At 37.7% G+C, this 12,902-nt stretch overlaps 1 protein-coding gene across 1 annotated transcript in view; it reads right to left on the bottom strand.

Annotated features, from left to right (window-relative positions):
• dus4l (dihydrouridine synthase 4-like (S. cerevisiae)) overlaps nt 1–12,902 on the bottom strand; it is a 66,004-nt gene that overhangs the window by 45,900 nt on the left and 7,202 nt on the right. The window contains exons 4-6 of the mRNA XM_041203113.1: nt 10,763–10,885; nt 7,706–7,932; nt 4,791–5,035 (exon numbers count right to left, since the gene is read on the bottom strand). Coding sequence (XP_041059047.1) covers nt 4,791–5,035; nt 7,706–7,932; nt 10,763–10,885 — 595 coding nt within the window. The remainder of the gene's footprint in view (nt 1–4,790; nt 5,036–7,705; nt 7,933–10,762; nt 10,886–12,902) is intronic.

The raw sequence follows: 12,902 nt of genomic DNA, 5'->3' as shown, positions 1-12,902 counted from the left end.
AAACTTGAAGCAGCTGCCACAACTATTTTGCAGTTTGTACTTATTTCAAGATGCAGGCTTTGAATTCAGTAAAAGGTCACCAAGTCTTATATGTTTCTTACAAAACTAAATTAAACCTTTATTAATAGAATGATTTTGAGCACATATCTAGACCTACAAATGATTACTATAACGTCTAAATCCCCCAATTAATCTAAACCCCAGTTACACCTCCGTTAAAGCAAAAGTAGGACACATAGATTTTAAAAGACCCAGGCAAAGTACTACACAATACCCTGAACAGTCGAATTCAAAGTGAGTTTTTCTCAGCTTGTTCCTTGTAGACAGCAGATTAAGGTTTAGATGCTGGAGACTTTTCACATTTGTGTCAGATCTTAAAATTCCTCCCCTTACGCACAACCTTTGCTCCTTGATTCATATTTTCCCCTTTGAATGCAAACACCCATTATTTCACTATGTCTTTGGAATTTACCTCTCTAATAATAAAAATCTATCATAGTACCAATTTTACCAGTAATCTTTGGGAAAAAATAAAGTGTTTCTTTAACTTCTCTTGGCTAGATGTAATATTTCACTCCCTTTTGAATTCAAGCTAGTCTGGTTGATTTAAAAATGCAGATGTTCCCTTTACACCTTGCATTCTAAAACTTCTCCCATGTTTCCCTACTTAACATTTCAAACCTAGCTTATGTTCTGATACATCAAAGCCAGCAGACCAGCTGCCTTTAATTCAATAAAGTCCCACACACATAGACACAGACCCCACTATTACTCTACTTTATAATAAATTCCAATAACATTATGAAAATAATTATATCTTCCTGACAATCCCGTAGATGGTACAATCAAGTGGGCTGCTTTGTCCTGGATGGTGTTGAGCTCCTTTAGTCACATTGGAGATGTGTTCATCCAGGCAAGTGGAGAGTATTCCATCACATTCTGACATATCTTGTAGATGGTGGAAAGGCTTTGGAAAGTCATATGGTGAGTTACTTATCAAGAATACACTGTTTCTGACTCTTGCTTATCCAGTTAAGTTTCTGGTTAATTATAACCCCAATGATGTTGATGGTGGAGGATTCAGTAATAGTAATTGTTAAAGCAGCTGAAGATGGTTGAGCCTAGGACACTGCTTTGAGGGACACCTGCAGCGATGTAATGGGGCTGAGTTGATCAGTGTCCAACAGCCACAATCATCTTTCTCTGTGCTGAGTATAACTAGCCAGTAGAGTTTTCCCTGATTACCACTGCCTTTAATATTACTAGGGTTCCTTGATTTCACATGAGGTCAAAAGCTGCCTTGATATCAATGGTGGTCACTCTAACCTCAGCTCTGGAATTCAGCAATGCTACCAACAAAAACAAACTGACAGTTGCTGATGAATATATGTTGATTATATGAACTGAACCAGTTAACAAATGAACAACTTTATTAACATTATTTTTATTCCAAAATTTCAAATGATAAAAATCTATAAATTATGGAATAACCCATGACAAGGAGAACATAAATTATGTGAAAAACACAAAATGTAATTGACAAGAATACATCCAAAATTGGTACAGGTAATATAAGCCACAGAATAAACAGAATTTTGACAGTTTTATACACAAAACAGTTTTCACATTACACAGTGGGTTAACCTTCACAGTTCTTTTGGAACTGCATTTGTAGCTTTATTAAACAATCACCAACTATGACAGCCAATCTTGTTCATGTCCTATTTTGTGCTGTTCTATAAGTAGTGGTATTTGCCACTAGAACTTGCCTTGCTATTCTAGGGAATGAATCTTTGATGATAGAAGAAAACAATTTTAAGTTTGGATAAATAATATGGTATTCAATCCTTTATGGTGCCATGTGTATGGTTCTTTCCATGTTGAGGTAAGTGCCAATGTTTGCATTGGAGTATCAATACATAGTCAAAAACAGTAATGTTTAAAAAAATATTTTTATGCAGATCATAGAGAGAGAAGTCAATGCTGGGGAAGTGCTCCATTTCAGGCACCCAGTGTCACCATTACATACTACTGAGTTACACATAGCACAGTTAGATGCAGAGCAAAGCTCCCTCCATCCTACCCCAACAATGTACCTCAGAAGAGCACCTCCATTACATCAGTGTGGTACTTTTCCCCATGTCCCACATCAACCATCCTTAGGCTGGCTGGAGTGACACATTGTAGATTCATCCATCCCCATTAGAAACTAGATTCAAACTGGTGAAATTCATCTTATTGGATTTTTACAGCCAGCTGATAGAAGAAACTCTTATCTCATTAGTTTGGGTTGCAATCTAGATGCCAGATTTGAAAAAGGTAATGTCTAACTTATTACACCACTCAGTTCCCAAGACACTGATTTTATTTTAGGTTATTTTAAACTTTGGAGGAGCTAGGGAAGTAGGAAAATATCACAATTTCATAAAACAAAATGAAGTTACTATGCAAACTATTTAACAAAGCAACTATAAAGCTGCTCAGTTCTACTTCACTAAACTTCCTAAGTGCTTAATCCCAAAAATAAATGTTCATACAAGTTGACTAAAATGGTGTTTGCTACATTATCCTATAGATGACAAATGGAGATATTGCGCAAAACATAAAAGTACTATGGATGCTGGGAATGGAAATGTTATAGGTCAGCGACCTTTTATCAAAACTGGCAGAGGGTTAAAGATGTAACAGGATTTAAGCAAGTCTAGAGGCAGGGAAAGGAAAGGAGGAGGGGAGGAAAGAACAAAAGGGAAGGTTTGTGATAGGGTGGAGGGCAAGAATGATTAAAAGGACAATAATGATGCAAATGAAAGGAGGTGGTAATGGGTCAAGAAACTAAAGATGGGTCTACAGGAGCTGTAAATAGCACCTGCCATCTTAAAAAAATAGCAGTGTTTACAATCTGAAATTGTTGAACTCAAAGTTGAACCTGGAATGCTGTAATATGCTCAACTGAAAGATGAGATGCTGTGACTTGGGAAAGATGAGGTGCTCTGACCTGGATCACTAAAACAGTGAAGGATGCTGAGAACAAAGAGGTCAGAATGGGAAGGAGAATTAAAGTGGAAATGCTGGGTATTTATTGTTACCCCCTATTCAAGCTACTGCCCATATTTCCATCACATGCGTAAAATAACTGCTAGTGTGTATGTGTAGATAATCAGCTAAAATACTGAACTATTGTAAAAAGAGAAAACAAAATGTGTTATAAGGGGTAGAAAATACTACCTAATGATAATTTTACTGAAAAGTAAAAATAGGAAATCTCATCTTGTAATCAGGCTGCCTGTTTCACTGCAATTATCAAAAGGAGCAATTTGATCCTAAAGTATTGAGTGAAGATGATCAGTTATCCTAAGGTAGAATATTAAAAATACTTTTCTTCCTTCAAATACTACATTCATCTAAAAAATGATCTGCCTTCATTTAAACAAAATGTTATTTGCACTGCAAATCAATTTAATTGTTTATACATTTTAACAATAAATTCAGTCACCAACTGCCAGCACAACACAAACACTTCAAAACCTACGCCATAGTCCCAGTGTCTAAAGTGCACATGACTGTGCTGATAGAGTGATGATGCCCATCAAAGTAGGTCTGTTCATTTCTTTCTTCTGCAATGTTTCTTGGGATTTTATTCTATATTAAAGCATCTATATAGAATGAATGTTATTTTTTCACTTTCTAAACAAAAATAAAATTACCCACTGTCTTAATAGAATACCACATGGTTTACAGTGAAGCCCTACTGGAGTAATAGGACCCTTCTAGATATAACCACTGCAGTTAATGCATTGCATTGTATTTATGCTGTGAAACAGCTTGAGGCAGAATGTACAGAATTCTATTCAACATCATGAATTTTTATTCCATCTATTTCATATCTCATAAATGGACATGGGTGTTTTAGGCATTTAGGTCCTCACTAAAGTAGAAGTTTGTGCTGATCAGGAGAAATGTTGGGTCAGTGGTGTACTCTTAGATAGAGGGGGATTGGTTAGCTCAGTTGGCTGGTTTGTGATGCAGAGTGATACAGACAACACGGGTGCATTCCTGTACCAACTGAGGTAATCCACAAAGGCCCCACCTTCTCAAACTCGACTCTTGCCTGAGGTGTGGTGACCCTCAGGTTAAACTCACCACCAGATGTCTGTCTCTCTCTAATGAGGGAGCAGCCTATGGTCCTCTGGGACTACAGCTATTTTCATTTAGATAAAAAGGGTACCCTCTTGGATGTAAAGAAATACAATATACCTTTATTTAAAAATATCTGAATATTTAGGCAATAATGATCAACTTTCCATATCTTAAAATATTATGACTATACATAGAAGGTTGCATCATTTCCCACAAAACTAAACAATAAAGCATAATTGTTAATTTTAGAGATGAAAGCAACTTATTTTAACGTTTTAAAAACTAACAGTGAAATACAAAATTTTACTTAATAAGCACCTTTGGATTTGTCATTAAAATGGCTTGAAAGGCTGAAGTTCTCAACTCTACTTAAAAGAGTGATGATGTGAATACTATTGAGAAGGAAAACAGCTACAAATCATCGTGAATTGCAAGATAATGTGCTTGTAATATAACATTTGGGGGACAGTGACTTCCCCTTTGTCAATGGCATTCTGGTATAAGCTCAATGTCATCAAAACTGTTGTCTGCAATGTGTTGTCCCACACATCACAAGGTTAAAAGTTGAGTTTGGAGGCCCTTTCAAATCCTTTAACATCTTTTAAAAGATGCTGATTATCATACTGATTTAAAAAAAAGTTTACATGGTCTCATAAGCCATAATTGTCATTGAGGTAATCTATAACAGCTGACATACTTGACAGCACATTAAAGATTTTCTTCTCTTGCTTTGAAGTTATTCGTTCCAACATGTACATCAAATGGTGATGAAAACAAGTGTATGGTGTTCCATACTCCAAAGCAATGTCAACCCAATCCCGAACACACTGCAAGGGGGTTTCTTCATATCCTGCAAACATAGCAGGATTTGCTAAAAGGCCTCGAGCAGCCATTACACCTGTATACAGTAAACAAAGAGAAATCATTTAAAAGTGGATGCAAATTAAAGTCAAGCTTGTACATTTTTTTAAAAAGGTAAGTTGACAAACTTACAACAGTCTTGAGCAAAGTGTAAGTTAGTTTGACCCATGAACATTGTTAATTGCCAAAAAAAAACATGCTGAATGATATGGAAAGCAACTTCTCTTAGTCAATTTTCCCTCCCCCACCCCCACACATGCTTTCTATGCAAGTAAACTCAAGATTCCCACAAGGACATCATGTTCTACAATTGCAGCTATTCAAGTTGTTATAATATAGTCTTCTAAAAACTTATTAAAGTCAAAACACATTCAGAACTCCATGATTTTCTTGCTCTTGTACCTGTTTCAGTTAATGTATTTGTTGACGGGGGAAGGATACAGTGGTGATGAAAGTGGAGAAACTATAGATTATGGTTGGTGTTCATGTTCAAATCTACAGTAACAAATGATCTATTTTAACCAACTTTTGGACATATCAGTGTTTTTATAATGGGGCCTTGCAGCTGAGCACAATTCGACATTCAAACAAGCATATCTTTGCAAGAGCTAATGGTTCGAGATCAGGAATGAAGACTCTTGATAATTTTTTCCCTTTTTATCCCAAGTATGCTGAGGCCAAATGTACTACCCCTACTGAAATTTGGTAAGTCATCACTGTCCAGGAATTGACCATGGGACTGTACTTCTTTGTATGGATTAGTGCCACAATTCATTATATGAGCCCATGAAGCCATTTGGCTAATTCAGGTATAATTAAAATTAATAATATCCTTTAAATAACTTGGGCACATTATTTGTAATGCCTTTTTTTGCCTGTGTCTAAGAACTGGTGTTCTAAATATTGTGTGTTCTTGGGTTATGGGAAATGCTAGAAGTTGTTCTCCTTAGAGCAAAGAAGATTTGACAGATTTGTGGTGATTGGCAAGAGAACCAACTAGAGGCAAAATGAGGAATCTTTTTTTTACACTGAGTTGTTGCAATGTGGAAAGCACCGAGGGTGGTGGAAGTCAACTCAATAGTACAATGAATAAAGATTTAATCACAGCACTAGGGGGATATAGTAGGGGAGTGGATCTGATTGGATAGCATTCTCAAAGATGAGATGAATGGTCTCCTTCAGTGCTACATGATTCTATGACATAAGGCTGCATTTATTGCCAATCCTTTGTTGTCCCAAGGTGATGCTGGGCCTTCTTGAACCACTGCAGTCCTTACGGTGACGGTGCTTCCACAATGGTTTTGGGTAGGGAATTTCAACATGGTAACATAGGGATGATGAAGGGATAATGATATAACTTGCACATCCTGATGGACATAAGAGGACAAACTCAAATACACTTGGACTACCAAATAGAAACGTATTTTGCCATTGGCAGGATTCTTCCCTGCCCAAAACAGTACCTGTATACTAGAAAAGAGCAGTAGTATTTTGTGTTACAATCACTAATTTGCAGCTTAAGGTGGCTATTTTTAAGGACATGTATAGAGAAAGAACATCTCTCTATACAAAACTTGCAAAAAAATTCAAGCTTTAATTGATATAAGCACTGATTTACAGAAATATTAAGACATGTTGTAACAAAATACTTCCTTCCTTTTCTGTGATTATATTTAGATTGGAAAAATAAGACATTTAGGCCAAAAATACATTTTGGAATAGGTATGATGCTCATAAAAGTTTCTGCACAAAAGATGAAAACAACAACTTGTGTAAATCTTTCAAAGTCACGTGAAGGAATTGGGTAGTAAAATAGGCCATTTTAAGTACCTGATGATTACCCTATCTTACACAGTTATGTATTTTTGCTAATTGTGAATCTTTATTTAAGGAGAAATCCTTGAACAGAAACGTTTAAGTGAAAAAATGAACTTTCAAGCAAAACTCAAGTGATTGGTGAGGTGAATATATTGATAAATTGTCAATTTTCAATGGGTTTGAATTCAGATGTAAGTTGTCATCATACATGGGCAGGAAGGTTTAGGTTCAGTCCCCAGTCTGTGGGGAGTTAGCTAAACTCGATTGGGTGACATTAGGAACACCACAGTTGGCCTCAGTCCCTGATTTAGCAAGAAGAGAAAAAAAACACTCCTAATTGCTATTTGGTGATACTCTCTGGATGGAAGCGCATATATGGATGTCAGTTGTGATGTTCCTGAAACTGACCCCGCCCGCCAACACTCCCCATCAAGGTTCACACATGAATAATTGCTTGAGTAAGGTACTATTGGAGGCTTAGTGCCTGTGGAGGTAAATTGCAGCAAGAAATTAATGCCTTCATGAAAGGAGAGAAGAATGAAAGAAAACTCAAGTGAAAAAAAGTAACAAAACTTAATTGTTGTCTATGCATCTTGGCTAATATTTACTGCAAGATGGGTAGAGAACATCAATCTAACCCCCCACTATTGCTTTCACCAGAGTAGCTGAAATATTTAGAAGGCACCAATTCAAGTAAAAATATTCAATTGAGAGAGATTGGCTATTAAAATTCTTCCTGTATAATGGCTGCTGTAATCTTTCCTATAGCATTTTGAAAGGGATAATAAATAGCTCATCAATAGAGATCGGACTATTCAAGCTTATGATGTAATTACTAACTCTGTTGAAATGTTGGATTTACCGTATTTTCTTCACCATTATTCCTTACCATCAATTCCTGTCAGTTGATGCACAAAATCGATATCTTTATTGCTCCTTACATCTCCATTTGCTACTACCGGTATATTTAAGTTTTCTTTAATAATCTTGATTGTATCATAGTGCACAGGTTGATGCCGCTCCTCAGTTGCTCTGCCATGAACAGTAATCCAAGAGATTCCAGCTGCCTCAACCTTCCGACAAAGATCTACAGTTCTTGCTAGGTCTTTGTGTATTCTGCAATAAAAAATCATGGACTACTACAGGTGAATTAAACCTAGAATGAAACAGACCATATGTTAGACGAAGTAATATCAAAACGATTACTATTTAAACAGTGGTGAAATGCAATTTAAAAAAAATTCATTCATAGGATGTGGATGTTGCTGGCTAAGCCAGCATTTATTGCCCACCCCTAATTGCCCTTGAGATGACGGTGGTGAACTGTCTTCTTGAACTGCTGCAGTCCATGTGGTGTAGGTACACCCACAATGCTGTTAAGAAAGGAGTTCCAGGATTTTGACCGTGACACTGAAGGAACAATGATATATTTCCAAGTCAGGATGGTGTGCTGCTTGGAGGGGAGCTTGCAGGTGGTGGTGTTGCCTTGCATCTGCTACCGTTGTACTTCTAGATGGTAGCGGTTGTGGGTTTGGAAGGTGCTGCCTAACTTGCCGAGTTCCTGCAGTGCATCTTGTAGATGGTACACACTGCTGCCACTGTGTGTCGGTGGTGGAGGGAGTGAATGTTTGTGGATGGGATGCCAATCAAGCGGGTTGCTTGTCCTGGATGCTATCAATCTTCTTCAGTGTTGGAGCTGCGCTCATACAGGCAAGTGGAGTATATTCCACCATACTCCTGACTTGTGCCTTTTAGATGGTGGACAGGCTTTTGGGAATCAGGTGATTTACTCACTGCAGGATTCCTAGCCTCTGACCTGATCTTGCTGCCACTCTATTTATATGTGTGGTCCAGTTCAGCTTCTGGTCAACAGTAACCTCCAGGATGTTGATAGTAGCGGATTCAGTGATGGCAATGCCACTGAATGTCAAGTAGCGATGGTTAAATTCTCTCTTGTTTTAAGATAATCATTGCCTAGCACTTGTGTACCATGAATATTACTTGCCACTTGGCAGCACAAGCTGGATATTGTCCAGGTATTGCTGCATTTGGACATGGACTGCTTCAGTATCTGAGGAGTAGCAGTTGGTGCTAAACATTGTGCAGTCATCAGCGAACAACCCGAGTTCTGACCTTATGATGGAAGGATGGTCATTGATGAAGCAGCTGAAGATGGTTGGACCGAGGACACTACCCCGAGGAACTCCTGCAGTGATGTCCTGGAACTGAGATGACTGACCTCCAACAACCACAACCATCTTCCTTTGTGCTAGATATGAGTCCAGCATAGAGTTTTCCCCCTGATACGCATTGACTCCGGTTTTGCTAGGGGTCCTTGATGCCACACTCAGTCAAGTGCTGTCTTGATGTCAAGGGCAGTCACTCTCACCTCACCTCTTTCATTCAGCTCTTTTGTCCATGTTTGAACCAAGGCTGTAATGAGGTCAGAAGCTGAGTGATCCTGGCAGAACCCAAACTGAGCATCAGTGAGCAGGGTTGCCACATCATCGATTTATTCGGTCAGTGATGAATATCCACTTAGCACCAAGACATTGCAAGGCCCAAAAATCCAAGAGGAAAAAGATCAATGTCTCAGCCTGAAAGATGCACGACCAAAGACGAATTCCAAGTGCAGCTCATGTTCAAAGTTGAAAATCTTCACATTCAGCTCAATCCCAGAATGATGGGATGAAATAAATTCAGCAGTAATTGACTCCTGTGCCCAGACTACTGGGTTCAAGCATTGTCGTTGCCAGGACTTGTTCAATGAAAACAACGCTGAAATACGTGAGCTCCTAGGAAAAAAATGAGCAGCCTTTATTGTCTGGCAGAAAAACTGAAGGTCACAAATCAAGAAGACAGCGTTCCAACAGCTCAAGGCTTACGCTCAAAGATAAATCTGGAAGATCAGGGATATGTGGTGGGAAGAGAAAGCCCACAAGATCCAACAATATGCTGAACATTATGATATCAAAGCTTCTTTGAAGCCACCAGGGCTACCTACGGACCAAGGTCAAATGGATAAAATCCCCTTCGCTCATTGGATAGTGTTTCTTATCATAAAGATGAACAATGCTATCTGTAAATGTTGGAAAGAACATTTTCAACAATTCCTGAATTGTGAATTGACAGTGACAGCTGATACTCTCCAGGCTATCCCACAGTACCCTGTGGTAGAATTCATGAGTGAACCACATCGATGGGAAAGTTGCAACAAGGAATCAAAACAACAAAGCCTGCAGACCCATGATATTCCAGCTGAGGTCTTCAAACCTGGTGGGCTTTTCCTCACATCAATACTCCAAGCAGTGAGTTTTGGTAGTATTCTCATTAATACAGTAGTGTCAGATTAAGTTAAACGATGCGTACAAACAGGTAAGAAATCAACTTGTAGAAGGGAACAGAAGTGTTTGTATCGAATCTATATATAAGACTCTCAATACTGTTAAAATTCACCAGAAGGTAAGAAAAATTTGCATGAGTTAAATTGAGAATGACAATTATGTTTAGAAAGCTTTGAACAAACAAAATGACATCTACCCTGTATCACAGCACTCTAGGTCACCATCATGATATAATAATGGTGCCGCCAAACTAAAGAAGTTTAAAATTTTAACAAAGATCTTTTTAATGAGGAGTGTGTAAAAGCAAAGGAACTATGTTCTGTGGAGTTTGAAAGAAGACTAATCTACTTTCTAGCAAGTTCAAATAATAAACAGAAATTTGTGAAGATACTGCTACAACTGTTTATAGTGCTACTGTTTCTTGTTTTGTGCTGTGAATAAAAATGTTAAATGAAGGTCAAATTGTAAAAGATTTTACCTAATTTGCTATATTAATCCTAACTGTCCAAGAGCTGTCCCAGCTCAATATCACCCAAGTACATATTTGCAAAATAATCATTAATCCTGATGTTTTATTGCATTTCCATGACTAAAGTATTCACCTTATCTTAATGGAGACTGAAAAGTTGGGGCATTCCACTTGATTCTTGACCTGACGCACCATGTCCTGAACCAGTTCTGGTTTATTTATTAGACAAGCACCATATCCTTCTGCCATTGCCCACCTGTGTGAAAATTTAAATATACGTAATGCATACTGCAATGTTAGTGATTTGCAAAATAACTGTTGGTAGATGTGGCTCACAAATTCTGTTTTTTTTTAAACTATTGTACATAAACAAGTATTGAAGAAAAGCAGTAAATTTTACACATTTGTACCACTTAGAACTAAACTTACATTCAAATACAATAGGAAACAAACTGCAAAGAAATTGTAACGTGGTAAAGGACAACATAGAACTAAAAGCAGCAGCATACAAAAATGCAAAAAAGGCACAGATCCTTGTGAGCAAGTGAGATACAAAAAACAGCAAAGGGTGATAAAACAAATAGAATGAACTACAAAACAAGAGTATGAGAAGAAACTTATAAAGCTTCAAAATCAATAGAAACATTTTTTACAATTCTATTCGGAAAAAGAGGGTGGCCAGGAGCAACCTGGGCCCCTTAAAAACTGATAATGGTGATATCGTCAATGAAAATTAAGAAATGGACATGCTGACCTTATGTCAGTATTTATGGTTGAGGAAGAGGGTATCATCCTAAGGAAACTAGTATGAAATGAGGAACATGCTATGCTAAAAATAATGACATTAAAGAGCAACAAACTTCCAGGATTAGATGGTTGCTAACCCTGAGTTTTAAAGGAAGTAAGTCAGAACAGTGAAGATGCTCTAACTATAATCTTCCAAAGTTTTCAATTCAGGAATCATTCCTTTAGATTGGAAAATTATGCATGTCACTTTGCTATGTGAGGGAGAGAGAAACCAGAGAATTGTTGTAAAAAAATGACTAGAATGTATAATTAAGGATAAAGTGACTGAACATCATGAAAATTTTCAACAGATCAAGAGAGGGCCAGAATGGATTTGTCAAGTGTAGGTCATGCCGGATTGAAATTTATGAAGAGGCGACTAAAATACTGGCCAAGGGAGTGTCCATGGATGTTATTTATATGGACTTCCATTAAGTATTTGATAAAGTATAAGAAACTTTTAGCTAAAGTTGAGCTTATGGAATTGAAGTAAAATTATTTGATCGGATGTCTTAATTTGCACCAAGTCCTGTTCACCTATCATCCCCATGCTTGCTAACCTACAATGGCTCCTGATCAAGCAACATCTTAGTTTTAAAATTCTCATCCTTGTTTTAATGTAGCTCCATGGCCTCCTCCTTCCCGATCTCTGTAATCTCCAGTAGCCCCACAATCATTGATATTCGTGCTTCTCTAATTCTGGTATCCCTATTTGAATTGCTCCATCATTGGTAGCCACACCTTCATCTGCCTAAGCCCTAAGCTTTGGAATGTCCTCCCTACACCTTTCTATCTCTCTCTCCCTTGCTTTTCTCCTTTAATCTACCTCTGAGCAAGCTATCAGTCATCTGACCTAATATCTCCTTATGTGGCCCGATGCTGTATTTCGATTTATAACTGGCTCTTCACAGGACTTGGGAGGTTTCAGTACATTAAAGGTGCTACATAAATATACATTGTTGTTGTTTGGTAAGGTAAATGGCTGAGTGGTAAGAAACATAGAGCAGAGATAATGGGCACATACACTAATTGACAGACTGTGCCTCGTGGTGTCCCTCAAAGAACTGTGTTTGGGTCTCAACTATTCACTGTATTTATTAACTACTTAGATGATGGGATAGGAAGCCACATATCCAAGTTTGCCTATGGCACAAAGATAGGGGCATTGCAAGCAATGTCGATGGAAGCATAATATTACAAAAAGACAGTGAATGGGCAAAACTGTAGCAAATGTATTTCAATGTAGGCAAATATGAGATCATCCACTTCGGATCTAAAAGAATGGAACAGGGTACTTTCTAAATGGTGAAAAGCTAGAAACTGGAAGGTCAAAAAGACTGATGTTGAGATGAAAATGTCATGAGCAGATACAGAAAATAATGAAAAAGGCTAATGAAATGCTGGCCTTAATATCTAGAGATGGGCAATATAATGGGGATAGAAGTCATGCCTCAGCTATGCAAAGCTCTGGTTAGACCACATCTGGA

Source organism: Carcharodon carcharias, chromosome 13 (genome assembly GCF_017639515.1).
Source record: "Carcharodon carcharias isolate sCarCar2 chromosome 13, sCarCar2.pri, whole genome shotgun sequence".
NCBI lineage: Eukaryota > Metazoa > Chordata > Chondrichthyes > Lamniformes > Lamnidae > Carcharodon > Carcharodon carcharias.
Note: the sequence above shows the minus strand (reverse complement) of the source record. Positions and strands in the feature narration are given on the sequence as shown.